Source organism: Hippocampus zosterae, chromosome 2 (assembly GCF_025434085.1).
Source record: "Hippocampus zosterae strain Florida chromosome 2, ASM2543408v3, whole genome shotgun sequence".
Taxonomy (NCBI): domain Eukaryota; kingdom Metazoa; phylum Chordata; class Actinopteri; order Syngnathiformes; family Syngnathidae; genus Hippocampus; species Hippocampus zosterae.
This window is the reverse complement of record NC_067452.1, coordinates 38,468,640-38,495,797: the sequence shown is the minus strand read 5'-3', so window position 1 is coordinate 38,495,797 and position 27,158 is coordinate 38,468,640. Positions and strand designations below refer to the sequence as shown.

The following is a 27,158-nucleotide window of genomic DNA, read 5'->3' as shown; positions in this document are numbered from 1 at the left end:
ATTTTACATCACTATTTAGGGGGAGGGCGGCCCGGTAGTCCAGTGGTTAGCACGTGGGCTTCACAGTGCAGAGGTACCGGGTTCGATTCCAGCTCCGGCCTCCCTGTGTGGAGTTTGCATGTTCTCCCCGGGCCTGCGTGGGTTTTCTCCGGGTGCTCCGGTTTCCTCCCACATTCCAAAAACATGCGTGGCAGGCTGATTGAACACTCTAAATTGTTCCTAGGTGTGAGTGTGAGTGCGAATGGTTGTTCGTCTCTGTGTGCCCTGCGATTGGCTGGCAACCGATTCAGGGTGTCCCCCGCCTACTGCCCGGAGACGGCTGGGATGGGCTCCAGCACCCCCCCCCCCCCCCCCCCCCCGCGACCCTAGTGAGGATCAAGCGGTACGGAAAATGAATGAATGAATGAATATTTAGGGGGAAATGTGACAATCTGTGAGAAAGTATCAAAAGGCTTTTAGGCTTATGAGTACTCGCAGAGACACATGGCACCTTCCGCATTTTGAAAGGACTTTGTTCACATGTGGTCAGACAACTCCTCCGCTGTGTCCCCAAAGCCGTGGTGATGTCCATAAAGTAGGAAGTCGCCGCAATCGGCTCCTTGTAGTTTCTCCAACTCAGGCCGATGGGACACGCAGCCGTTGGGACTTCCTGTCAGATGCAGCGAGCCGCACATGTCCGCCGAGTGGCGCTGAGTGGATGGAGAACCTGCCTGTTGCCAAGACAGCCGTGTGGAAATTTCATCGCTTCTCATTGGTTCGTCATCATCGTGGTCAACAGGCGAGGGTGGATGGACACTGTCAGTGACTGCAGTACAAATTGCTGTTGGGAAGGGGGGGCAAAAAATTTGAATTTGTTCACGTGGAATACGTGACCTCCGGTTAAATTACAGCAAATATGCGGAGGTTCGCTCTATTTGTATTGGGATTCGTGCAACGCATAGATTCTTTATCCCGTGAAGAATTCTTTTACTCTGTGCAATCTTAACCTGCATAACACACGACAACATGCATGACGGCTAACCTCCACAGTCGGATTCCATGCTGTCTTCAGGTTCAAAATGCTGCATCTGCTGGAACACATCTGCAACGCAGAGCACATTTAGTGAGCAGACAAAGGTCAACCTAGGCAGCTAATGAAAGTAAAAGGAGTCGCCGTTACCTCTCCTTGGTTTCTTTGTTTGACCATTCTCAAAAGCGGACTGCAGCCTTTTCCGACAGAGCAGACCAGGACCACGGACGGGGCCGCTGCCACGCTTTTCTCCGTTGCCCTGGAGCTCACCGAGCTGCCGCAGGTGACCCTGCAAGTTGGCGATGAGGCGCAGGCAGTCGTCGGAACCGTGAGTGCGCGCCAGGTCAGCTGCGGTCTGCCCGCTGGTGTTCGTTAAGCTACAAAGCGAGTGAAGACAAGTGAATGGAAAGCAAAAATTCTATGTACTCCGTCTACGGTAATTAGTGACTTTATTTTTTTTAAACCGTTGACCGTAGATGTATATTTATAAATCAAATGACAAGGCCATTCCAAATGTTGCTCATTTCAGTATATCTACATTGAGAATATGAATTTTGGTGTGCTTTACCAGGCCTGCAATTGGACATATTTGTTTTTGGTCTTGCTTCCAAACTCAGAGATTTGGTAACCAGCAGGAAAATGCTATTTGCCACCCTGCCGGGTCACTGAAGGTGTGGATGGAAGGTCTACAATGGCTCCCTAACTTATGAGTTTTTCGAGTAATGGCCTGTTGCTTATTATGATGAGTGAGCTTCGGATATCCGGCCCCTTGATCGAAGTGAAAAAAATAGGAGAGCAACAGTCACTGATGCACTTTAAGCCTTTCATTGATGAGATAACTAGCCAAACACACAAATACAAAATGAAAACACATGCAAGGAGCATGTAAAAAAAGCTCACTCTGAGCTAACTGTGTTCTCAATCGGCTACCGAAGCGAGAAACAGCTCCTGACTCACTCACGCCACATCAAGGTATACATCAACGCTACATTGTGTCTATGTGTGTGACTCTGGGCCTTACTGTCCTTTATAAAACCATTTTTTACATTGTGATTTGTGAATTTTTATTATTTTTAATTCATATTTTACAATAGAGTGTGATTCATTTCAAATTGCGAAAAATTACTTTGATGTGCAATATGAGGAAAATGAGTTACAAGCTGGGCGGCCCGGTAGTCCAGTGGTTAGCACGTCGGCTTCACAGTGCAGAGGTACCGGGTTCGATTCCAACTCCGGCCTCCCTGTGTGGAGTTTGCATGTTCTCCCCGGGCCTGCGTGGGTTTTCTCCGGGTGCTCCGGTTTCCTCCCACATTCCAAAAATATGCATGGCAGGCTGATTGAACACTCTAAATTGTCCCTAGGTGTGAGTGTGAGCGTGGATGGTTGTTCGTCTCTGTGTGCCCTGCGATTGGCTGGCAACCGATTCAGGGTGTCCCCCGCCTACTGCCCGGAGACAGCTGGGATAGGCTCCAGCACCCCCCGCGACCCTAGTGAGGATCAAGCGGTTAGGAAGATGGATGGATGGATGGATGGAGTTACAAGCTTGGTCATGGAACACGTACGTTCAAATCCTAAGTACCACGTAGGATACTAAGTTAATACCACTGTATTTGACATTTTTTTTTCCCGTAAGAAAAATATTCACGAGTTCAACGTTTTAGAGGTCGACGAGTATTCCAGAATAGATCAAGTTCCACCTTCGAGGCTGTCTAAACGAAGCTGCAAAATGAAGCTGCGGTTGTCCTGACCTGTGCTCAGCAGGTTACTTACTGCAATTTGGCACCCGCTATCAGCAGAACTTGGATGGACTCCATGGAGGCTGCCCTGGCAGCCTTGTGGATGGGCGCTTCCCCTACCAAATCCTGAAAACACAGAAGTTGGGGCATCAGGCTGAAGTGATAGAAAAAATTGATTGATAACATAACAAGCAAGACTTAATATATCATAATATACTTTTGTATAACGTATGCCTCGTCCTGGGTGACGCAACTCATTCATTGCGGATGTGCTTACTGTGTAGCTCTTCACTGTTCTATCAAGACCAGAGGAGGGCTATTCTCGTCCTCAGGGGCCAGTTTATGTCATTCATTCATTCATCTTCCGAGCCGCTTGATCCTCACTAGGGTCGCGGGGGGTGCTGGAGCCTATCCCAGCTGTCTTCGGGCAGTCCAGTTTATGTCTCATGTATGAATTATGTTTGTTTTAAATGATCAGCTCATCAGCAGGCTCTGCAGAAGCTGGATAACGATCCTGATCATTTATAATCAAGGTGTGTTGGAGCAGGGAGACACATAATTTTAAAGGGAAAGTCAAGTCAAATATTTTCTTCACAATATGTTCTATGAGCCCCCAACTAGTCCAAACAGAGTATTCAGATTAATATCATGGAATATGAATTAAGCAGAAAAATTCACCCGCATTTATCCATCTCAGGAGGCTACCATTTTGGCTTCAATTGCTACTTGTCAGTCAGTTGACTGACAATGACTTTACAGTGCTTAAGGCAGGCATGTCCGAAGTCCGGCCCGCGGGCCAAATCCGGCCCGCGTTCGAATTTCATCCGGCCCTCGGCCCCTGTCATAAAATCAGTGCCGTCTGGCCCGCAGGTTGGGCGCAATGGAACACGTGTTGCATTGACTGAGGTCTCGTAGACTGGTGAGTGATGTTTCATAGAGTACTGCTGCCCTCTAGTGGCTAAATGAGTAATAGCATTCACTAAATGAGTAATAGCATTTAGACACTAGAGGGCATCACTCACGAGTTAACAAGACATCACTCCGTGTTTATATTGACTGATATGTCATATTTCAAATGATCCTTGCAGTTATGGATATATGTGTATTGCTTGTTCATTTACCTGTTGTTCGAGTGAAAGGTTTTGTGACTATTGAAAAGTCAAGGTGATACATTTTATGTTTTAAATCAATCAATTTGCACTCAGGAGACTTCTGTTTAAGAAAAAGTCAAGTGAATAAGCAGTTGCATGTGATATACCCGTTTCAAATGAACCAAAAGAAATTCTTAAGTGTGTGAAACAGACTGGCTTACTAAAATTTGTTGACCAATATTGTTGTTCAATGTAAAGAATGTCAGCCAAGGTCGGCCCCCCGACATTTTACCACATAAAATCTGGCCCCCTTGGCAAAAAGTTTGGACACCCCTGGCTTAAGGGCTCCGTTTGTGAACGTCATATGACCAAATCCAAAGAACAGGTGAATTGTGACGGTCGTTACCTGATCCCGAAACCGCAAACTCATAATTACGGACACAACACCGCAAGGTTAAAATGCCAGCGGGTACACATATGCGGATGAATGTAGATGAATGCACATCCGCATGTTGGTGCTTTTGTTGATACTTAGTTTCTGTTTATACGTTTGTTTTGTCTTTTTTCCCCATACAAGTGTACTTATATTAACAGTGTGTTCTTTTATATGATTGTATGCATGTTTGAATTCAATGACAAAAAAAATATATCGAACTAGTATATGGGTCTTAAAGTGGTATGAAAGAGAGTAAACGATCAAATGGCTTTCCATGGTAGTAGTATGAATTTCTTTAACATTCACATTAATATCACTGCTCACCTGCCGGTTGACATCTGCACCAGCCTGCGACAGCCACAAAACACAGCGAGGATGCCCACCGAGCGCAGCTGTGTGTATTGGGGTCTGCTTGAAGTGACTTGAGACCGTGTTCACGTCGCAACCCATCTGCACCAGGCGTATGACACACTCCAACTGTATGTGACCAGGAAAACATAAGATGACGAGAACATTTAGTTAGCATTCAGGGATTAGACTTCCCATAGTCTTCCCCTCACCAAACTACTTCTTCTTCATTTCCATCCATCGATTTTCTATTATGGGTATACCAAGGCCTATCCCACCAGATTTGGACAACAGGTACACCCTGGACTTGTCACCAGACAATCACAGTGCATATATCGTCAAAAAACATTCAAGTTTATGAACAAACTAATTTTCAATCAACATGACATGCATGTTTTTGGAACGTAGGACAAAGTGGGTACCCGGAGAAACGTAACCCAAACCTCCAAAGTACAACAAAAACACCACACAGGAAAGCCAGACAAGACTCAAACCCCAAACCTTAGAACACTTCAGAATGATCAATCTCAGAATTACCGCTGATGAAATTAGAAAAATGAATTGTTTTCCTAAATGTGCCACATTATTGGATTAAATACAGTACTTTTTAAGAAAGAAGAGCATGACGTTCTATTATTATGACGTATTATGTTTTGTTCAGAATGTTAATTAATATGGTGGTATATTGTAACATTCTTATTTCTAAATCATCTTAAAATATGTTTATAATATTCTTCATATTTGATGTCACAAACCATGAGCGTTAAAACACATTTTTTGTCACAGGCCACATTGTAGTTCCCTCAGAGGACTATTACGATTTTGGATATGCACAACACATTTATGGATACATTGTTTTAAAAAGTGAAGTCAAGTAAAATAGTTTGTTGAAATTATTTATGTCCACTGGCCAGGTAGAAGAACTAAACAAACGGAGCAGGGGACACACTTCCTGTGCAGCTTGGCGCCTAAAGCTTCAAATGGTTCTGTGGGGTTCCTCCGCAACCAATCAAAGATTTCCAAGTTTTTTTCACCTCTAATAACTTTATTGTACACACAAACTTGCTGACCAGTCGCGCTCGACGCTCATAACGAAACCACTTAACTCGGTGCCCACAGGACCGATCGCTACTGTTTCCGCTCAAACTATTAACATATGACAGCAGAGAAACCACAGAAAGTCGACCGTAAATTTGACACAATACTTTTTAGTATCGTGTCATTCCTCTACCTCTGTGTGCGTGGAAAAAGCCGACACAACAAACCAATAAACTCCTTCTACGGTCTTTGAAGCTAATCCGCACCTGTCCGCAGTGAGCAGCCCAGTGAATGGGGGTCCAACCGTAGCAGGAGTCCTCGGTTGTTAGATGAGTGTGATGCTGGTCCAGTGACAGCAAAGCTCCAACATCTCCATCACGACAAGCGCGGTGGATAGGGAACATGCCCGTGAACGCTTCATTATCATTGGAAAAGTCTCGTTCCATAGACATGAGTTGAGTCTGAAAGCTCCCCGAGGTCGTTCCTGGTCACACGGAACTGTCTCAGCACGTTTCAAATTAATTCAAACACAAAGGAAATCGAGGTAAGCCTCTCGACCCCGCTGGTAGTGAGAAAAATCCGGACTGGAGTATTTGACAGACCGGTTTATTTAGTGAAAGTCGGTTGGAGGGAAAAGACGGAAATTAATCGGGAGTACAGTACGTCATTTTAAAAATCAGGTATTGTACTGTATATGCGAAACAAACTTATATTTATAGCGTCGTGGTTCGGTACGACGATTTTGTTTTTTTTCTGTATATTGATTAGTTTTGAAAATAAGTATTAACCCATGTTGGCTTGTCTTTACTTTACAGGAATCGTTCAATTTGGATTATCAGAAGGTTGACGGAGAAAGTGAGCCTAGCATAGAATGTCTTCGTCATTTGGCGGGCAATCGCATAGCTTGTGTGATGGAGCTAAGGTAAATCTGGTATACAATGAATCTAAAAGTCATTAACAATGATTATTTTTTTGGTTATTGTTTTGGTCTTAATGTGCTGAGAAATCTTCGTGGAATTTTAATGACGCTCGCTGACTTGCTGCTTCTGCCTTTAGTAGGCTATGATAAAACGGCCACCTGTAACGGGCAACTACTTGTCATGTGTCAGAATCAGACTAAATGTAATTGAATATGTAAGATTTGTCCAAGACAGACAAGTTTAGTATGATTAAGTTGGATGAAGAGAAAGTTGGTGATAATATACCTGGGTATGTTACCATATGATCAGTGACAAACTTAGTATTGGCAAATGTGTCCATTTCTATGTTAAATAATAAGTACTGTCAGTGTACAAAAGGTCTAGTCCAGTAAGCTATCTCTCTTTGACAAGTTCTGTTGATACTTTTCCTGAAGTCCCCCTATGTCTAACATCTTCTCCTCAGGATGGTTTTGTTCGAGTGAAGAAAAGAGACCTGGAAAAGTTAACCACAGAGGTCATGCAGTTAAGAGAGTTCCTGCCCAGAGTTGTAAACAGTGATTTGATTAACATGCTACACAAATCTAGAGAAACAAAAACAGGTAAGCCACAATGAACCTAGACCATATACTTGGTAGAATTATCCATCCATTTTCTGTATTGTGTATCCCCACAAGAATGAGACAACAAATTATTGGGAACAGACAAGCCTTGTGATTGGCAGGTTTTGTCCACTCAGCTTGGCTTCTTTCATCCATATGACCCAATATCCGTGATGTAGCGTAAAACAGCGATTCCCAACTAGGGTGCCATTGCATAATGCATGTAGGACAACAGATGTGGTTGTGTTTTGTTAAATATGATCGTGTTTTTATCTCCAGAACATCACAGTTTCCTTGCTTTTCATTTATTGTGTCAATGTGAAGAGATTGATAAATAAATGAAGGTTGATGTGGCTCATAACCACTGTTGTAATTTTTCCATGTGTTCATATGTGTGTCTGCGCATAGTGAAAGCACATCTTACACAGGAACAGGAGCTTTTACAGGAGAAGTGTCTTCACCTTCAATCCAGACTGGAGGTGTTACAAATTGAATGTCAGAGAGAGAGAGAGGTGAGGCCTCGAGGACTGGATTTGAACATTTTTTAACAACCAGCAATTTCAGCATCATGAGATCCATCACAACATACGTGTCAAATATTTTGCTTAGTATTGTTTTTGTGAAGGCAACAAAAAAAAGTCAAACTCTTGAGGACTCTGTTGACTGGTGATTGTATTTTATCATGCATTTGGTGATGTGCTGATCTCGACTTACATGTCAAATCCGTTCATTTGAAAACTGTTATGATTTGCTCTTTGTGTGTTTGTGTGTCTGTTTTATGTGTGTAGGAGAAATTGCTGTTACATGAGCAGCTCTGGCAGAGTAGAGCCGAGTTGCAGCAACAGGCTGACTACTGCTTCAGTCTTGGTTCTGCAGTCTGCAGCCTTCTGTGGAACTGCTCTACAAGGGAAGACATGGTTAAACAGTGGTTAGCTGATGTGAGACTTCTCTCGGTGCATTACTGTCATGTACTACATTGAATCTCCTTTTACTCGTGGAGAAAAGGGACAGATCACTGCCGCAAATACTGTAGTGGAATTTTCCTCAAAAAGGTAATTACCCATAGATACCACAGGGTGGCGCCAAAGCACCTATATTCGTTTACTGTTGTCGGTAGCAACACAGACCGAGTCGTCAGGAAAGCAAAACATTCATCCAGCATGGACAAAATCACACACATAAAAAATTAAAAAGCCTTTTCTTGTCGTGGTTTGGTCATCGTGTAAAACTCTTGTAAAACTCTTCACACATTTCAGCTTCCAAGCCCTCTTGCGTAAATCAACAGTCTAAAACGTGGAAAAAGCACTTCAAAACGCTTTCAAGAACCAATCAGAAGCCTTCACCGGACAAAAGCAGGTTTCGAGTTGCATCTTGTGACCACTCAAAATTATCTGGAAATTTTTTAAATCTCGTTCTTCGTTCAGGCCTTACAGTGGTTATATAGTCAATCCTATTGGCCTGTAAAGTGGATGGGTTTAAAAAAAATCCCCAAATTTTCAAATCTGTCTCGCCGCATATGTATGGTGGTTTCCTGCACTGTAAAACTTTTGTTCAACCAATATGTGTTCAATTTTGTGGCGTAGGGAAGCCTGCCGGCCTTTCTTGCGGTCGCCACGCAGACTCTGGGGAGCTTTGTGAGAACTCTGGATGAGGACGTGAAGAGTCGATCAGAGGCCTGCGACACACAGGAGTACCAGTTTGTTTTGGCGCTAGCTGGAACCATTACTAGTAAGAAGCAGTCATCCAAAAAAAAAAAAAAAGCTCAGTGCATGAAACTAAAGATACCATAACTGCTCTTTGCTTCCTGCCAATCAGACATAGCGGCTGTAACCAGTGGGCGGGACTTCCTGTCTAGCTCAGCACATGATCTGTTGGATACACTGATAAAGCTGTTAGAGCTGATGAAGCCTGGTGGATTCTCCAAATTGAAAGTGTACGTATTCAGTTCAGTACTGTGTCATGTCACGAAATAGGTACAAATGATTCAGAACAGATCATGACTAGGCATGAGAGGCAGATTCATTGGTTTAATCGATTCCTTGGGTGGAAAATAATGTTCGGCGACCCTCCCATTGATGTGCTCTTCTTGCACCAATGCGGTGCCTGCAGACAGAGGAGCTAATTTACAAAAGCACTCCGTTTTCCAATCTAGCAATCTTTCCAACCTCTCAAAAAAATGACAAGCGACTTTAATCCCCGATAATGAAGAGACAACATGAGTGGAATAATTTTCCCATAATGCCGCGACCCTAGTGAGGATAAAAGCGGTTCGGAAATGAATGAATGCCTATAAATCTGCAACGTCCCATCCCACTGCATGACAATTTCACAATTTAGTAACATACACGTCTAGCTCACGATGAAGACATGTTTTTCACAAGTCGAATGCTTAATTCTCAGCATTTAACAAACAGTGTTGTGTTTGTAATTTTGACTATTGCTGTTTTTTCCCCCCCTCCCCTAGGTTGATGCTCATGGGTCTTTATAATGCCAGTATCAGTGTGAAGGGGCTCAAGTACATGATTGAGAACCCGGCGCTGCTGCCTCTTATTCAGACTCTGCTAGAAGGTACGCCGCCTCATAACAAGTTTATAACTGTCACGTTTGCAAGGTGGTGGTGGACCCCAAAAAGCAGGCAGGAGAGAGGAGCAGGCCCGACATTGAATGTTCGGGCTGGGAGTCCTTTTAAAGCCCTAATTACCTATGACCAACAGGTGTGCAGCTGCCGCGGGAGCCCCACAGTGCCACCTGTTGGTCCATAAACCGAATCATGACAGTACCCCTCCCTCAAGGGGCGGATCCCAGACGTCCCAAAGTTATTGATTGTTTTTGTTTGTTACTTTGGACTTTGTTTAGGATTTAGTTTTCTGTGTTTTAAATACAATTCTTCACATACACCCTGCTCCTCCCTCCCTGCCTGCTTTTTGGGGTCCACCACCACCTTGCTACGTGACAACAGCCTGCAGAGCTATCATCACGATCACATTCAATTTGTCATGAATTGGCTCACTTCTTGTGGTGTTTCATACTACGTGTAAAGCCACTGGATGGCGCTCTCACCTCAACGTGAACTGAACGAATGGCTGATGTCCACCATATTGCCCATCCATCCATCCATTTTCCGATGCGCTTATCCTCACAAGGGCCGCGGGGGGGTTCTGGAGCCTCTCCCAGCCGTCTTCGGGCAGTAGGCCGGGGACACCCTGAACCGGTTGCCAGCCAATTGCAGGGCACACAGAGACATCCACGCTCGTATTCACACCTCGGGACAATTTAGAGTGTTCAATCAGCCTGCCATGCATGTTGTTGGAATGTGGGAGGAAACCGGAGTACCCGGAGAAGACCCACGCAGGCCCGGGAAGAACATGCGAACTCCACACAGGGAGGCAAGAGCTGCAATTGAACCTGGTACCTCTGTACTGTCAGGTCGATGCGCTAACCACTGGATCAAAAACGTTTATCCTCAACCGTTGTCTGAGTCAGCCAACTTTGGCCAAGTAGCGGAATGGACTTTCTATAATGTAATGAATTAACAACCGTTTGTAGGTATGCTTTCACACCTACAGACATCATACATTCACACATAACACGATTTTTCAAATGTGACCTGAAGCTGAAGAAAACTCACAAAACCGTGGTGAAAACATACCAGCGCCATACAGTGACATTTCGGTGTTGCGTCTTCTCATGGCAATTATAGGAGCGATGAACAAATGTAATGCGGAAGTTCCGTCTCCCACACCTTGTGGTTTCCATGTATTTGTCAATGCAACAGACAGATCCTGGGAAGTGTGCCTCCACTCCCTGCGTCTGCTGCAGTCAGTCCTGCTGGAAGATGTGGCGCAGTCACGGCTGGGCGCCGCTCTGCTGGACTCCGACATCCAGAGGCGTATTAGCGGTTTTACCTCGAGTGTTCAGCCGAGCTTGAGACTGTTAGCTCAGCAGATCTTGGCTGACCTCCAGGTGCTCCTGCAGGTAAACGTGTTCCAAAATAGTTTGATTAGGGGCAACGCATGGCAGGTGATGAGTTAATTTAGCAGTAAGTAATACTCATTGGGGCGGCCCGGTAGTCTAGTGGTTAGCACGTCGGCTTCACAGTGCAGAGGTACCGGGTTCGATTCCAGCTCCGGCCTCCCTGTGTGGAGTTTGCATGTTCTCCCCGGGCCTGCGTGGGTTTTCTCCGGGTGCTCCGGTTTCCTCCCACATTCCAAAAACATGCGTGGCAGGCTGATTGAACGCTCTAAATTGTCCCTAGGTGTGAGTGTGAGTGTGAATGGTTGTTCGTTTCTGTGTGCCCTGCGATTGGCTGGCAACCGATTCAGGGTGTCCCCCGCCTACTGCCCGAAGACAGCTGGGATAGGCTCCAGCACCCCCCGCGACCCTAGTGAGGATCAAGCGGCTCGGAAGATGAATGAATGAATGAATGAATAATACTCATTGTTATGATGACTAGGTTCCAAAACATAATTTGGACCGTAAATTATTCAGATCGTTTGCCCCGTTGCTTTGTAACACATTTGAAGTAAGAGGAGCAGAATATAATACAATCGATACGCCAGAATTTTTATTTTCTAAAATTCTGGCAATAATTAATGACAACTTTTCCAGCAAATTCATTTGAACCAAAACATTTGTGTGTTTCCAGGTGCAGGGATGTAAACAGGATAAAGAGTGACATGCCTTTCAGTCGGGGGTGGGGGTGGGGGGGGGGGGGTTGTCGTATTTTCCTCTGTTTTGTTTTCCCCTCATTTGTTCTTGTTTGGGAAGAGACATTGTCCAGAGGATTAACCATATATATGAAAAGGAATGAATAATGAATGAAAAGGAATTATTAACAGTTTAAAGAACTAGAACTGGAACTTGTTTGTTGTATCGTGTCATTTTGTAAACATCTAAACGTCTCATATCGGAGTTGGGTGAAGAGCAAATTAAAGAGAGAGTTTGCCTTTTCTACTTTCATTTACGTACATCTTTCGGGGGGAAAATGATGACACGGGAGAAGCCTTGTGTTCATTTTGCAGCTTTATTATGGTTTTTCTTTCTCACGGACTTCTCAGTATCGAGGTATCCAGTGAACAAGGCGTAGACTAAAAGACAGGATATCGTGGAGACATGAGAATAGAAGGTTCAAAGGGGATGTGAGAAAGGAATGGAAGCAGTCGAGGCGTTCAGAACTTTGCCGAAATCTGCGACAAGATATTTGTGACGTTACCTTTGAGCCAAACAATCATGAGGACCGTTAATTTCAGTCTCCTTACAGGGACATTTTTATTCAAACCAGGCTACTAGTGATACTCTACGAGTGTGCTCAGAATCATCTTGAGAGGAAAGAATGAAGCAAGAAGGACCCATGCGTCCTCTATAAGGGAAAAGGAGGAAGAATGAAGTGGAGGATAAGAGGCTGCCATCCCATTTGGTCGACGCCCACCACTCGAGCCTTTAGGAAGAGGCCGCGGCGTTGGGCTTATCGTCACGAGTGACGGGGATGTTGCGCTCACTACGGCCGGATTCGTTCCCTCCGCTGACCTTTGGCCCGGTCAGTGTCAGCAGGCCTTCGGCGGAGAGGGTGCAGGTGATGGCGGTTTGGTCCACGTTGGATGGGAGGCGGTAGCGGCGGTGGAACTCACGGGAGATGTAACCGTGGTCATCCTGAAAGGCGGACGGACGGGTGAAGAGCGAGCGAATTCGGCAGAAAGCCTATTTCGAAAAGAAAAAAACAAAAGCGGCTGTGACTCACCTGTCTTTCTCCGTGCTTGCCCTGGATCTCCACGTAGTCGTCGGTGACCTTCACACTCAGCTCATCGGGGGAAAAGTGTTTGACGTCCAGGTAGACGGTGAACTTTTCCCTGTCGGACCTCACCTGGTGGAACGTGTTAGTCGAGATGAAATTAGATGTGAGTGGAGACCAGCAAATGTACACTTCCAGTTCGGTTTTTACCTCTGACATTCCGGAGTTGGAAGAATCCAAAAAGCTACGGAACAGTGACTGTCTGTAATAGGGGCTGATAGTGGAGGCAGTGTAGGGGAAGAGGTCGTAATCGAACATGCCCTCGCCAAAGAACTGGTCAAAGAGTCGAGCCGGGTAAATGGAGCCCAGGGCGCGTCGGAACCAGGGGTGTTGGATGGCAATATCCATAGTGACCGCTGCGAGGTTTTGGTCTGGTACAGCTTGGCTTGGTTCTGGCTGAGGCGATTAAATGGGGCTGCTCGGCTCAGGGTCCGGCGGGTTGAAGCGAGCGATCAAAGAACGATGTTGAAACGAGCGAGCGGATAAGAGTGACCCGGGTGTTTTCTGCTCAACGGCTGCATCCTCTTTATATACCTAAGAACCAGAAAGAGGGGCTTTAGCCACTATCCCTCTGGAATGGCATTATGTCATGTTGCGTTTCGCGCACTCAGCAGAATTTGAGTTGAGGATGGACAGATTCGGGGGGGCGGGGGTGGCATGGCCGGGTGGGGATGGGGGCGGCCGGGAGGGGGGCTGGCGTGACTCGGTGCCACCTACACGCCAGACACACGGGGCTGCCAATACAAACTGTTCCTGACGTGGAAGGCACAAGCAATACAATAAGGCCAGGAAGCAATGTGCAGCGCTGTTTTGTTCCACACGGGTGCCCGGGCCAAGAGTAGATTTAGTGACATAGTTGGACTGGGGGGGGGGGGGGGGGGGGGAGAATAGGCTCACTGATTAGCTGGGAAAAAAAAAGAAAAAAAATCATGCAAATATTTTATCTACTTGCAAACTACCCAAGAGAAGTTGACTAATAGATCGTATTCGATGTTCTGATATGACAACGTGCACTTTCCTTCTGAAATGAGTCATTCATAAAGTACTTTGATGCCGTTTATTTTTTGTTTGGTTTTTTTTTTCAAACACCACTGGCTAGACATTTAGTATTGAGGAAAAAAATATGTTTCTGAAAATATGTATTGATGTATACAATGTGGGGCGGCCCGGTAGTCCAGTGGTTAGCACGTCGGCTTCACAGTGCAGAGGTACACGATTCCAGCTCCGGCCTCCCTGTGTGGAGTTTGCATGTTCTCCCTGGGCCTGCGTGGGTTTTCTCCGGGTGCTCCAGTTTCCTCCCACATTCCAAAAACATGCGTGGCAGGCTAATTGGACGCTCTAAATTGTCCCTAGGTGTGAGTGTGAGTGTGAATGGTTGTTCGTCTTTGTGTGCCCTGCGATTGGCTGGCAACCGATTCAGGGTGTCCCCCGCCTACTGCCCGAAGACGGCTGGGATAGGCTCCAGCACCCCCCACGACCCTAGTGAGGATCAAGCGGCTCGGAAGATGAATGAATGAATGAATGTATACAATGTGTCCATTTATTTATACGTGGATTCTCCTCTCTGTTCCTTATCAAGAAAATTATCTGTGACGGTCATACCAACAAGGCGTCTTTTTCCAGGGACATGACTAGTGTCAGACAACGACAGCAACTCCAATAAAACCCACCAGAAATATTGTGCATGTTAAATTGCTCCATGTACAGCACATTGTATGCAGCGATGGCTGTTTGAAAGTGCTCTATAAATACTGTTGACTTGAATTGACGAGTCGTTTTCAACAAAGAGTTCAACTCAGAACAGAATGATGATTGTAAAATGCTCCTACGGATGCCTACACCAAAAGATCGGTGATTGGCTCTATTCGCTGTCAATCAAAATGAGATTCAGACGGATCATCCAATCATCATGCAGAAAAGCTCAGCCTGCGGGCACGCCCATAAACGCCCCCTGTCCGTAGACTCCCGGAGACGGTGAGTGTCCGATGGGCGGGACAAAACCAGCATTTATCCAATAACTCGTCTCGTTTCAATGCATTGGGACAACGCGCTCTGAACTGTAGAACCCCCCCCCCCTCCCCCCACACGGCATCACAGTGAAACTGCGGGATGAATGAGAAGGGAGTCGCGTCGTAACCAGTAATAAGAAGCTGATTCGGAAAAAAAGTTGAGCGCATTGTAGCGCATATTCTGTATGTATTCTATATATATCTGAAAAGAAGAATTCCCCGTGACATTGCTCATCCCGGTTCAAAATGGTTTCATGTCAACAACTCAGTGATATTCGAAGAGTCCACATTGGCACTTTGTTTTGCTAGATGGTGAGGTCTCGTTAAATCTGTCAAGCATTCTATATGTACTCATAAAATAAGGGGAAACGTTTTTTTTTTTTTTTGCAGTATGAGTGCTCTTTTCTGACATGAGCTTTTGGAGGGCGTGGCTATTATGTTTACCACCCTGCAGTCGAATTTTAATGTCAATTCAATGTACTTTATTGCTTTTTTTATAGCAAACTTAACTTTATACAACCACAAATTGTAACATTACCATTTGACAAAACACATTAATTCATACTAATAAAAAAAAGGAGGGTTATTTCCCATGCCTGCTTCACCACGAGTGGTATTAGGCTAATCCTCCGGGGCTTTGGCCCGCTAACACGGGGGCTTAGTCGCTCCATATACTCGGGAGCCAAGAGCAACTGAGCCGGTCAGCCGCATCTGTTGTAGGCCAGGGTGGTAGAGGTTGCCCGAGGTTTGGGCTCGGCTAGCTGCTGCCGACCGGACACAGACGTTGATTAGACTGGATCCAGATCACCAGAGTCAGCACTCTGGCTTTTTAATCAATGGGACAGACAATGACTGTGTGTTCAAACGTGCTGCTTTGGCCCTCAACCTCTCTGGTTTTGGCTGTGTGAACATGCTCTTATTCATTCATTCTGAGTTTGACGTGAAGGCACACGGCACCAGAAAGGAGCAGAGAGAGAACACATTTCTAGGCATTTGCTATTTTTATTTTTATTTTTATTTTTTGAGGCTATATCCAAGGGTGCCAATTAAAGACACTGTACAATGAACAACTCAAGAAAATTTATATGTGTATTTTTTTATTTTTAAATCATGGCTCGAGGGAGTATGAATGGGTATAGTTTGAGTTTGGCTTTGAAAAGGAAAATACAGTGGTACCTCTTCATACGAAATGCCTCAACAGGAAAATATTGCCTCTTGTTACGAAATACATTTCAAGATACGAAAGGTAGAAATACAGTATGGGCTGCTAATCGCATCTCCGAGTTTCATGAACGCAGCATACTTATAGCTGCTCTGCTAATGGCTATTACGAACATCATCCTGGCATCCCATTGGCTAAGAGGGACCACTACCGTATACGTTTGTGTGCACCTTCATTTGCCCCGTGGGCCATGAGGTTTTCCGATAATGTTACGCAAATGTGAATGACCCAGAAAAAGTGTTAATCTGTTAAAAGCGGACAAAAGCAAACGTCCTTGGTTCATTTCTTTACAAATCGCCAGGCAAAAAACACTTCTGAGAGAGAACATGAATTTAATAGCGCAAAAACAATGAGGACACAGTTAAAAGTTCATTTTTATGCTTTGTTTTTTACATTATGCACAACTCTCATTTATTGTCACGTCTATTTGTTACATCTTTTGATGCATTTTATGCTTTATAAAACATTTGTGTCTGAATTTTGGGGGGCTTGGAATGGATTAGGGCATTTACATGGAAACCGCATCTCTACTTACAAAATATTGTAGTTTCGTAAGTAGAGGTAAAAATTCCAAACTATGTGCCCCTATGTGAAAAAGTAATCGGATTAGATTTTGTTGTGTGTGTCTCAATCAATTAAAGTGACATTTATAAACTACATTTTGTATTTCCTTCGGTTGTCTCTGTGTGGTGTTAAAATCGATTTGAGGAACTCGGATCTTTGTGTGTGATAAATATGCAAAGAACACATAATATCAGAATGCTTTTAGAAGGTAAACATTAACTCTAAGCCAGTTGCGGATGCTGGTCTGTCAAGTAGGGGAAGCTCAATTTCGTCCTACATCATAAAATGCGTCCGTTTATTCATACGTGAATTCTACTCTCCGTTCCTTTTCAAAAAAAAAAAAGAAAATGAAAAGGATGCCTTCACCATAAGATCATTGGCTCATTTCTGTGTCAATCAAAATTAGATTCTGCCTCAGCGAGATCATCCAATCATCATGAAGAAAATCTGAGCTTCTGCACGCCCACTGTCCGTAGACTCCCAGAGACGCTGAGCTTCCAATGGGCGGGACAAAAACAGGATTTATCCAATGACTCGTCTCGTTTCAATGCATTGGGACAACCTACAGTGAACTCTCGAGACGCCCAGCGTCACCACAATTGTATTTACACACATATATTCACTTACTTTTTGACATTTTAGGGGAAGCTGAGCTTCCCTTGCAGAGCAATAGCCTCTGCTCTAAGCATTGATCGAAAAAAGATGTACAAACAGTTAATATTTCCATTTCAATGTTTACATTTTACTTAAGTTCTCTACTCTTTAGTTGGATGTCTACTGGTTGTCGCTGTGGTACGTTCTTTCATTACCGGAATGTTAGCCGACTTCTGCCATCCGAACAACTGTTGAGCCTTGAGGCTAAAGTTAAGCAACGAATTGTAAAGTAAAACAGTATTGGCATTATTTCTGTTTATTTTCGCGCATAGTTCAGAGTTAAGATATGGATTGTGAAGGGATCATAGTTGATTATGACTGCCACTTTGTCAACACGTCGTTTCTTTGATGCTAGAGCCAAAGTATCCCTACCGTCTCTCAGTTTTTAGCCATGATTTTAGCTCATCTAAGGAGACTGGAAAATGTGCAGTTAATATTAACTGATTAGGCTTATACAGAAATATCAACCGAACGAATCTTGACCCCTAAAATAGTGCATAAACAACCACTGATCACTTAATCAAAAACTGTCAATTGACGTGAAAGGAAAAGAAAGGCCCCGCTTTGAGCTGAACTCGAAAGAACATACACATTGTTGCCAGACCGTCATTATTTTCCTGCTCGTGGCAAAAATGGCCATTCAGTAATTGATCCATTTTCATTTTTTAAAGGCAGTTAAGAGAACTCCTCTGCAATACCTATAGCCCGCAAAGTGTTGTCTTTTCATGTCTGACTTAAATTTGACTTCCTACTTCTACTTTGGCAAAGAAATATGACAAACATGACTGAGCAACGTCTGTGTTGTCATTTTGGATAAACTGAGTTCTGCCGCCCTCTTCTGGAGAAATATTACATTACAGGAACATTTATTTATAGCGTTATTGTCGCTCAGAATTCACGATTAATAGTAACTATTACCAAGTTTTTGGGTGTAAATTGAACATCATGATTAAAATTGTGGCCCTTTTTAGCACCGATTGCGTATTATTTAATGAAATTCATCCATGATGTGAGCAACTGCATGAGAAAAAACTCAGACAGCTTAGGGACAATGTTCGTCAATGTATACTTGCAAGGAATTTAAGAATTTCAACATCCATGGTCCATATTTTAATCAAAAGGTTCAGAGAATCCAGGGAAATCACTGCATGTAAGCGGCAAGGCCCAAATACTATCAATGCAAGTAAATACAGGTTAGCATGACCTCCATGAGTGCAACTTATAACTCTACTCTGCAAAGCAAAAGTCATTTATCAACAACACCCAGAGACTCCGCCGGCTTCTTTGCACACATAAGATGGAAAGATGCAAAGCCAAATTTGGTCCACATTTCAATTTGGGGTTGGGGTGAGGGGGATTGTGAACGGCGTGTCCTCCGGGCCAAAGAACCATCCGGACTGTTATGAACGCAAAGTTCAAAAGTCATTGTCTGTGACGGTATGGGGCTGTGTTAGTGCCAATGACATGGGCAATTTATGCATCCGCGAAGGCACCATTAATGCTAAAAGAGACATACAGGTTTAGGCAAAACATAGCAGAAAAAAGGCCTGTTCTATCACAACAGTCCTCTCCCTTTGTTTTCTAAATATAAACTACTGTACTGCCATCAGGGTGCAGATACGTTATGACCAGGTGAAGGGCAAATTGATGTAACTTATTCGTACCAGTTTCTATTGCCATTTGAAATAGTGTGACATAACACTCAGTATTAATATATCGTTTAGCGTGTTTGTGTGTGTTGATTTTTAGAGTTTTCTTATGTGGATGGTTGGTTGTCAAAGGTGCCTGTGGGATAACTACGTTCACCTTGACCTTGATCGTTGTAGGGAAGAACGCTACGAATAATCAGTGCACTGATTTGTTCTACGAGTTCAGACAAGAAAATAAAAAGCGAGCGTACAAGTACACGATGGACCTTAAAATGGATATCAAGATGTAGCAGGTGATATAGCCAGAGAGAAAAGGGGAGCGAAAGAGAGAGAAAGAGAGAAGAGAGAGATGATGTGTCGATGAGCGAGACCATTTCCTGCAACATTACGCGTGACGTCACAGTAGGACAGGATAGAATCGAAGTCGACGAGTAACCATCAGTGTCCTGTCTTGCGCTTCATTGAACGCGTGTCCTCAGCTTGGCACTTCGACCATGGCATAGTCGCTTGAGCACGACGAGAAGAAGCAGTTTTATGACAAAATGAACAAGTTGTAAAAACCAATCCAAACCAAAACAAAAAAAAAAAAAACGGCCAAAAAGAAGAACAGGAAGCCATTAAGAGACAAGCGTGATTCTCTTGCGTCACCGCAGAGGATCGAACGAGCGGCACCCTCGGCTTGGAAATGTTGAAAGGCTCCCTGAGGGACTCCGGGTCCGCGGTGCCTCCCGTGGAGGAGCGCCCCGAGCTCGAAGTCGAGTCCGCAGACGAGGACGTGTTCGGCGACGAGAAATCTGCCAGCTGCCGCCGGGTGAGTCTGCGTGTGTGATGTGGTTCTCTCCCTCTCGCTCTGTCTCATTTTTAATTTTATTTCATTTTATTTTTATCTTTATTTCTTTTCGGGGGAGGGGGGGGGGGGCTTGTGCGTGTGTGCCTCCATCTCCCTGCCCCACGTTTTTGTCCTGTTTGTGGGTCTCTTTGTTTCTTGAGTGTATTATTTTACTGTCACACCAAATTTGATGTTTAGTATTTTTTTATTTTATTTTCATCCACCACAAATTAGATTTTTGAGCCCCCTGGCTGCCAATAATTTGGATTTATCATTGATACATCTACTAAAGACCTCTTGAAGAAGTTTTTAACAAGTGAGGATTTTGTTGATGAAGAATTACATGGGATATTGAATATCATCTAGGGCAACTAAAATTGGCAGAAAAATACAGGTTTCTATGCACTTTTAAGTTTATACAATAAATAAATACATATAGGGTATTTATTTATTAAAAGTAACTACCTGCGTTTTCATCAATCAAGGGGCGTGGGGGGTTTCTATAATGTAACTCTCTTGATAACGAGGGAATACTCTCTACTTACATTTGGCCTATCCTGTATATTTATGTCAAAATTAGTCACAAACAGTGTAGCAGTTGACAGTGTTTGTTTAGTTCTGACTCACTGATGTTGTGACAATGAAAGTGTATCTGTCTCCCTAATTCACGGATGTTCGGTCAGAGCAGGCATGGGGAGACAAATCCTTCCTGTGCCCTCCCATGCACGTGAAGACCTAACAACTTAATAATGATGACACAAATTGATTTTCAATTTTAATTATCCGGTTGGTGCTTGACATTGATTTTCTTTTTCAATCCAATAACGTAATAGACGTACACAACTGGACAACCACACGCGCGTACACATCCTTGTTATCACCGTCTTCATCGCTCTGATTCTTTTTCCCCCGTGACGTGGTTCGATATGCGGAGCGCAACGGTGACCGTGCAGCTGGTCATTTCGGCCGCGTCGCGGTAAACCCCCCCCCCCCCTTCCCATTCATCCTCCCCCCCTTATTACATGTTATGTCTTGTGACTTGTTGTAACTGTCATATGCTTATTCATGTGCTAGGGTCTTTTTTTTATCCTGGACTTCAATTATCCTCAGAAGAGGATAGTTCGAGCGTGATTTTTTTCCCTCTCCCTACCCAGCGTTTTCCTTTCTGAATTCTGATTGTAATTTCCCCATTGCGGGACAAATAAAGGATATCTTAATCTTAATATCTTAACCTATTCACAACTACTCGCCATTTCCAAAGCAGAGTCTTCCATCTTTGCAGCCTTTTGTAGAGCATTTTGACTGATATTTCAAGGCTCAGAGAAAATGCGTTCATGTTAATCTGTTAATAATATGAAGCAAGAACATAGACTACTTTGTGGCTTTTTCCATTCTTTTGTAATCAGCAACAGAAAATAGGGTGGGACTCAATTAAAAATTTATATACTGTATATATATATATATATATACAGGGTATACACACACATATATATACATTCATTCATTCATTCATTCATTCATTTTCCTAACCGCTTGATCCTCACTAGGGTCGCGGGGGGTGCTGGAGCCTATCCCAGCTGTCTCCGGGCAGTAGGCGGGGGACACCCTGAATCAGTTGCCAGCCAATCGCAGGGCACACAGAGACAAACAACCATCCACGCTCACATTCACACCTAGGGACAATTCAGAGTGTTCAATCAGCCTGCCATGCATATTTTTGGAATGTGGGAGGAAACCGGAGCACCCGGAGAAAACCCACGCAGGCCCGGGGAGAACATGCAAACTCCACACAGGGAGGCCGGAGCTGGAATCGAACCCGGTACCTCTGCACTGTGAAGCCGACGTGCTAACCACTGGGCTACCGTGCCGCCCTATAAAATTAATAAGATTAATTAGAATAATTAATCTCGATTAATCACATTTTAATCGTAAACCATTATTTGTCATAAGATGCATTATGTTCATTTAAATGATGTGAATATTTTAACCCTGAAAAAAAAAAATGCACTTAGTTGCATTTCAATACTAAATAGTGAATAAATAAAATAATAAATGAATCGATTCTAACCAGAACTGAACAGACCTCAAGCTAAAATGCCATTTTATATTTAGGACAGGCTTGAGAGTTGTTTGGCCTTATCACATGTCTTTGTCACTGTAACATGTGGTGTAACCCTATTTTGTAGGAGGTTTACATTCCAGAGCAAATACTTTGGACGTTAATTTGTGCGTTTTTCTGATGTTGCCGTACGAGTTTGGGTCCTGAAACCAGTCTGTCCTTTTAATCGAGTTTGGTGCGCCTCAAACTCATACTTAAGACAGCTGTAGTGGTTTGTGTGCTCACCGCAACATCATTTCCAGGTAGATCAGTACTGGCCACAAATATGAATAGAAGCTGAGATACTGGCTCGGTTAGTCAAGAAAAATTTCCCATCAAAGGTAATGCATTATTATTGAACAAAAGCCACAACCTGCTCATCTCTACAACGACTCTCATTAGGTTTACCGGTACTTTTTTTTTTTTTTTTGCTATCGCTAACATCGCAGCTGCTGCTATTAAAACAGAACAATTGAAAAAAAAAGATAGAGCTGTCGTGTATGTCAAAGTTTTGCGACAAAATACCAATTACTACTTTCCTATAAGCCATTTTGGAGTATTGGAATACAATACAGTACTGCAAATTAGTTTTGATCTTCAGCTCAGCGCTTACTGTCCCTTACGTCGACCCGATAGCGGTTAGTGACAGATCAGCTCTTAACTTCCATCAATGGCAAGAGTGATCCAGACTATTCTGTGCATCATCTTGAGACGTTTACCGTTCTGCTACCTCCAGCATCAAGTCAACAAGGAGTCTCGTCTGCCTGTCAGACGTCTCCTGGAATCTGCCATCACACTGCTGCTTTTTTACAAACAAATCAGTTGGTGGACAACGCTAGCCACTCCCTAACTAATATATGGTGCCTTTAGTCCGCTGCACACCGTGTGACACGGCCCAACCAGGCTGGAACGGTCCGTCACAGGGAGAAAAAAAAAGCAGAGTCACACATTGAGCAAGTGAGCCCGACACATCTATCGATTTGCTACATTGGGAAACTCAGACTCTCTATTGGGTTTTGAGAATCAGAATCAGAATCATCTTTATTGGCCAAGTATGTAGAACACACAAGGAATTTGTCTCCGGTATAACACGCTGCACTAGTATCATCGTAAACAAGAAAATCATTGAACCATTTTAGAGTATACCAGTAGTTTTGTAGTACCATTTTGTGGTGCAAGAAGAGTGACTATGTCAGTGACTGTTTAAGGCAGGCATGTCCAAAGTCCGGCCCGCGGTCGAATTTCATCCGGCCCTCGGCCCCCGTCATAAAATCAGTGCCGTCTGGCCCGCAGGTTGGGCGCAATGGAACACGTGTTGCATTGACTGAGGTCTCGTAGACTGGTGAGTGATGTTTCATAGAGTACTGCTTCCCCCTAGTGGCTAAATGAGTAATAGCATTCACTAAATGAGTAATAGCATTTAGACACTAGAGGGCATCACTCACGAGTTAACAAGACATCACTCCGTGTTTATATTGACTGATATGTCATATTTCAAATTCCTGTTTCAAATGAACCAAAAGAAATTCTTAAGATTGTTGACATTAAAATAAAAATGGAAATGTGAAACAGACTGGCTTACTAAAATTTGTTGAACAATATTGTTGTTCAATGTAAAGAATGTCAGCCAAGGTCGGCCCCCCGACATTTTACCACATAAAATCTGGCCCCCTTGGCAAAAAGTCTGGACACCCCTGGTTTAAGGAGTTAATGGCTAGAGGGAAGAAGCTGTTTAAGTGTCTGCTGGATTTGGTGCGCATGGATCTGTAGCGTCTGCCTGAGGGGAGTGGCTGGAAAAGGTGGTGGACAGGGTGCGGGGGATCCAGGAGGATTTTCCGTGCCCTTGTCTTGATTCTTGCAGTGTGCAAGTCCTCAAGAGTGGGTAGGGCGGTGCCAACGATTTTTTCTGCCGTCCTAACTGTCCGTTGAAGTCGGATTTTGTCCTTTTTTGTGGCGGCCCCAAACCAAACCGTGATGGAAGAACACAGGATTGATTCGATGACTGCCACTTGAGGCTCCATATATTGTGTGCTGTACTGTATTATACATCCATCCATCCATTTTCCGATCCGCTTCATCCTCACAAGGGTTGCTGGGCGTGCTGGAGCCTATCCCAGTTTTCTTTGGATAGTGGTTGGGGGACACCCTGAACCTGTCTCCAGCCAATCACAGGGCACACACAGATGAACAACCATCCACGCTCACATTCACACATAAGGGGAATTTAGAGTGTTCAATCAGCCTGCCACGCAAGTTTTTGGAATGTTGGAGGAAACTGGAGCACCTTGCCGCCTGTATTGTATTATTGGTTAATTCTTTTCATCCAAAACATGATGCGGCATGATTGTCAACGAAGAAGTGTGTTGCCACCAAAGAGGAAACGAGTGAGAATAAATGAGAGAAAGTGCATCTATTTTTAGAGACTGCCTTGCCCCATTCATAATAATAATAATATGGTTCTCTTGTGGCGGCCCGGTAGTCCAGTGGTTAGCACGTCGGCTTCACAGTGCAGAGGTACCGGGTTCGATTCCAGCTCCAGCCTCCCTGTGTGGAGTTTGCATGTTCTCCCCGGGCCTGCGTGGGTTTTCTCCGGGTGCTCCGGTTTCCTCCCACATTCCAAAGACATGCGTGGCAGGCTGATTGAACACTCTAAATTGTCCCTAGGTGTGAGTGTGAGCGCGGATGGTTGTTCGTCTCTGTGTGCCCTGTGATTGGCTGGCAACCGATTCAGGGTGTCCCCCGCCTACTGCCCGGAGACAGCTGGGATAGGCTCCAGCAACCCCCGCGACCCTCGTGAGGATCAAGCGGTACGGAAGATGAATGAGATGAATGAATGGTTCTCTTGTGCACATTTTGGCAAAAGACAACTGCATGTTTCACGATCTCGACCACAGCTGCAAAGAAAGCAAATGTCGTTTTGTATTGTTGCAAAATACAAAACTGTATATGTATATTGTATGTGCTGTATTTGTACAGCTTGGTGGCAAGCGGGTGCGTCTCGCTTCAGCTTCAAACCCTGGAATGTATTTTGTGTGTGTGTGTGTGTGTGTTTGTAAAAGCTCATGCGCATTTCTGATTGGCTGTTACATGTGGGCGGCCCGGTAGTCCAGTGGTTAGCACGTCGGCTTCACAGTGCAGAGGTACCGGGTTCGATTCCAGCTCCGGCCTCCTGTGTGGAGTTTGCATGTTCTCCCCGGGCCTGCGTGGGTTTTCTCCGGGTGCTCCGGTTTCCTCCCACATTCCAAAAACATGCGTGGCAGGCTGATTGAACACTCTAAATTGTCCCTAGGTGTGAATGCGAGCGTGGATGGTTGTTCGTCTCTGTGTGCCCTGCGATTGGCTGGCAACTGATCCAGGGTGTCCCCCGCCTACTGCCCGAAGACAGCTGGGATAGGCTCCAGCACCCACCGCGACCCTAGTGAGGATCAAGCGGCTCGGAAGATGAATCAATGAATGAATGAATGAATGTTACATGTTTGATGTTCTGACGCCGTGCACTGACCCCCCAAAAAACTAGTCTCTGACCATCGGCCGCGCGAGTAGGCATGAATAGGTCAGTTTTTCTGGCAATTGTTTTACCATAAGCCCCCGGGCCTTGAGTTTGACACCTGTGGCATGTTATCAGGTTGCAGGGTGCATGAAATGATTAAGCACTAAAAGCCCCAGTTGAGGAATTAAAAAAAACAAAAAACAAATCCGGCTTATTTATTGTTATAGATGCCCGGACTCGAAGAAGAAGGAATACAGGAAAAGGAGTACAAGAGATCAGCCTCTCAGATGGAAGCCGAATTTCTGCAGTTGACTTTCCGGAAGCAGGTGTCTTACAGGTAAGGAAGTAATTGAAAGTAAAAGAGAAAGTGGAATGTGCTTCCTTGCCAACCAGTCCAACCTGAAAGTGATGATAAGATAAGATAAGATAAGAAAACGTGTCCCACGATGGGGAAATTTGGGATTACCTCACCGTAAACCTCCGCAAACAGTATCGTTTAGTATTGTCATGACATCTCTAGGTCATGATAGTTCGCAAAACAGTCAGTGCATTAATCAAAACAATTTGCGCGGATAGCTAAGCTAGTTTAGCTTTCAAGTCTGTGTCATTGAACATGAGAAAAATACAGTGTTGCATCGCGCACTGGAAAAAAAAGAAAAAACTGGTCTTCTGGTTTCTGGGCCTCATCCACATCACAATGAATCTCATTTCTCTTGGGGAGAAAAAAAATGTCAAATGGAAATGTGTGAAAATATGCTTGACATGACATCCTGTTCAACCATTTTGCATGCAAAGAGCTCGCGATGAATTGATGCCAAAATAAACACATTGGGGTGTGAGACAATTCATCCATTACGATATAATTTTCAGTCTTTTTTTTACCTTAAGTGATGGAAAAAAAAGAAATAAGTCGCTGGGATTGAATGTGTGGAGTTTGAAAAGACGGACAAATATGTCTTGGGGAGTGAATGAGTTTTGACATACACATTTGATCATGTAGGAAACGGCTGATATTTGCACGGATGTACCAAAAAAAAAAAAAAAAACAGCTGACACCGTAATATAAAGCTTGAATAACCCGTTTTGAGAATTTCAGTTCTCACCTGAGAAACGGACCAAAGTGACTGAGAAAAACTGCAAAAACGTTCAATGTGCCCCAACCAAAAATCTTCATGTGTGTGTTGAAAAGTACTCTCAAGTCATTTGATGACGCAAACTGTGGCGTGAATGGAATGTAGCCAATCAAAAAAAAAGCACCCCGACGAACAAACAAGGAAGTCTTGTTAAATAAAACAAAGGGTGTCTTTGCCAATGTTGTTTTTCTGAGTCCGCTTTTATCCAGTCTGGAGGAAATCAAAACCTGGATAGCACTGAACTTCTTGAATTTCAATGAAAAGAAGACCGAAGTGATGGTGTTTGGTCCCAGTGGCCCTTGTACGTTGCACCCTGCGGATTTGCAAAATCTGTTTTTGTGCCTTCTACTGTCTTTGTTATTATTCATTCATTCATCTTCCGAGCCACTTGATCCTCACTAGGGTCGCGGGGGGTGCTGGAGCCTATCCCAGCTGTCTTCGGGCAGTAGGCGGGGGACACCCTGAATCGGTCGCCAGCCAATCGCAGTCTTTGTTATTAATTTATTGTTTTTTTTTGTTGTTGTTGTTGTTGTACAAATTATTTT

General features: G+C 44.2%; 4 protein-coding genes across 5 annotated transcripts in view; 2 read left to right on the top strand and 2 right to left on the bottom strand.

Annotated features, from left to right (window-relative positions):
* Positions 1-397: 397 nt before the first annotated feature.
* On the bottom strand, positions 398-6,110 carry ankrd10a (ankyrin repeat domain 10a). Its single transcript, XM_052059287.1, has 6 exons — positions 5,925-6,110; positions 4,597-4,749; positions 2,780-2,871; positions 1,160-1,386; positions 1,022-1,081; positions 398-820 (listed from the first exon to the last, which is right to left on the bottom strand). The coding sequence occupies exons 1-6, from the start codon at positions 6,108-6,110 to the stop codon at positions 516-518; spliced, it is 1,023 nt and encodes a 340-aa protein (XP_051915247.1). The 3' UTR covers positions 398-515.
* Positions 6,093-11,985, top strand: hsf2bp (heat shock transcription factor 2 binding protein). Of its 2 annotated transcripts, none has more exons than XM_052059284.1 (10): positions 6,093-6,202; positions 6,474-6,580; positions 7,042-7,177; positions 7,586-7,689; positions 7,966-8,115; positions 8,761-8,905; positions 8,993-9,110; positions 9,642-9,745; positions 10,953-11,152; positions 11,823-11,985. In XM_052059284.1, exons 2-10 carry the CDS (start codon positions 6,530-6,532, stop codon positions 11,850-11,852), a joined length of 1,038 nt encoding a protein of 345 aa, XP_051915244.1. In that variant the 5' UTR covers positions 6,093-6,202; positions 6,474-6,529; the 3' UTR covers positions 11,853-11,985. The 2 variants fall into 2 exon arrangements, with proteins under 2 accessions (XP_051915244.1, XP_051915243.1); XM_052059283.1 differs by having other exon boundaries at positions 6,198-6,338.
* A 196-nt stretch (positions 11,986-12,181) lies between these two features.
* Positions 12,182-13,480, bottom strand: cryaa (crystallin, alpha A). Its single transcript, XM_052059330.1, has 3 exons — positions 13,116-13,480; positions 12,915-13,037; positions 12,182-12,826 (listed from the first exon to the last, which is right to left on the bottom strand). The coding sequence occupies exons 1-3, from the start codon at positions 13,311-13,313 to the stop codon at positions 12,617-12,619; spliced, it is 531 nt and encodes a 176-aa protein (XP_051915290.1). The 5' UTR covers positions 13,314-13,480; the 3' UTR covers positions 12,182-12,616.
* A 5,979-nt stretch (positions 13,481-19,459) lies between these two features.
* LOC127596509 (diacylglycerol kinase zeta-like) overlaps positions 19,460-27,158 on the top strand; it is an 81,025-nt gene continuing 73,326 nt past the window's right edge. The window contains exons 1-2 of the mRNA XM_052059163.1: positions 19,460-19,874; positions 25,708-25,817. Coding sequence (XP_051915123.1) covers positions 19,749-19,874; positions 25,708-25,817 — 236 coding nt within the window. The 5' untranslated portion in view covers positions 19,460-19,748. The remainder of the gene's footprint in view (positions 19,875-25,707; positions 25,818-27,158) is intronic.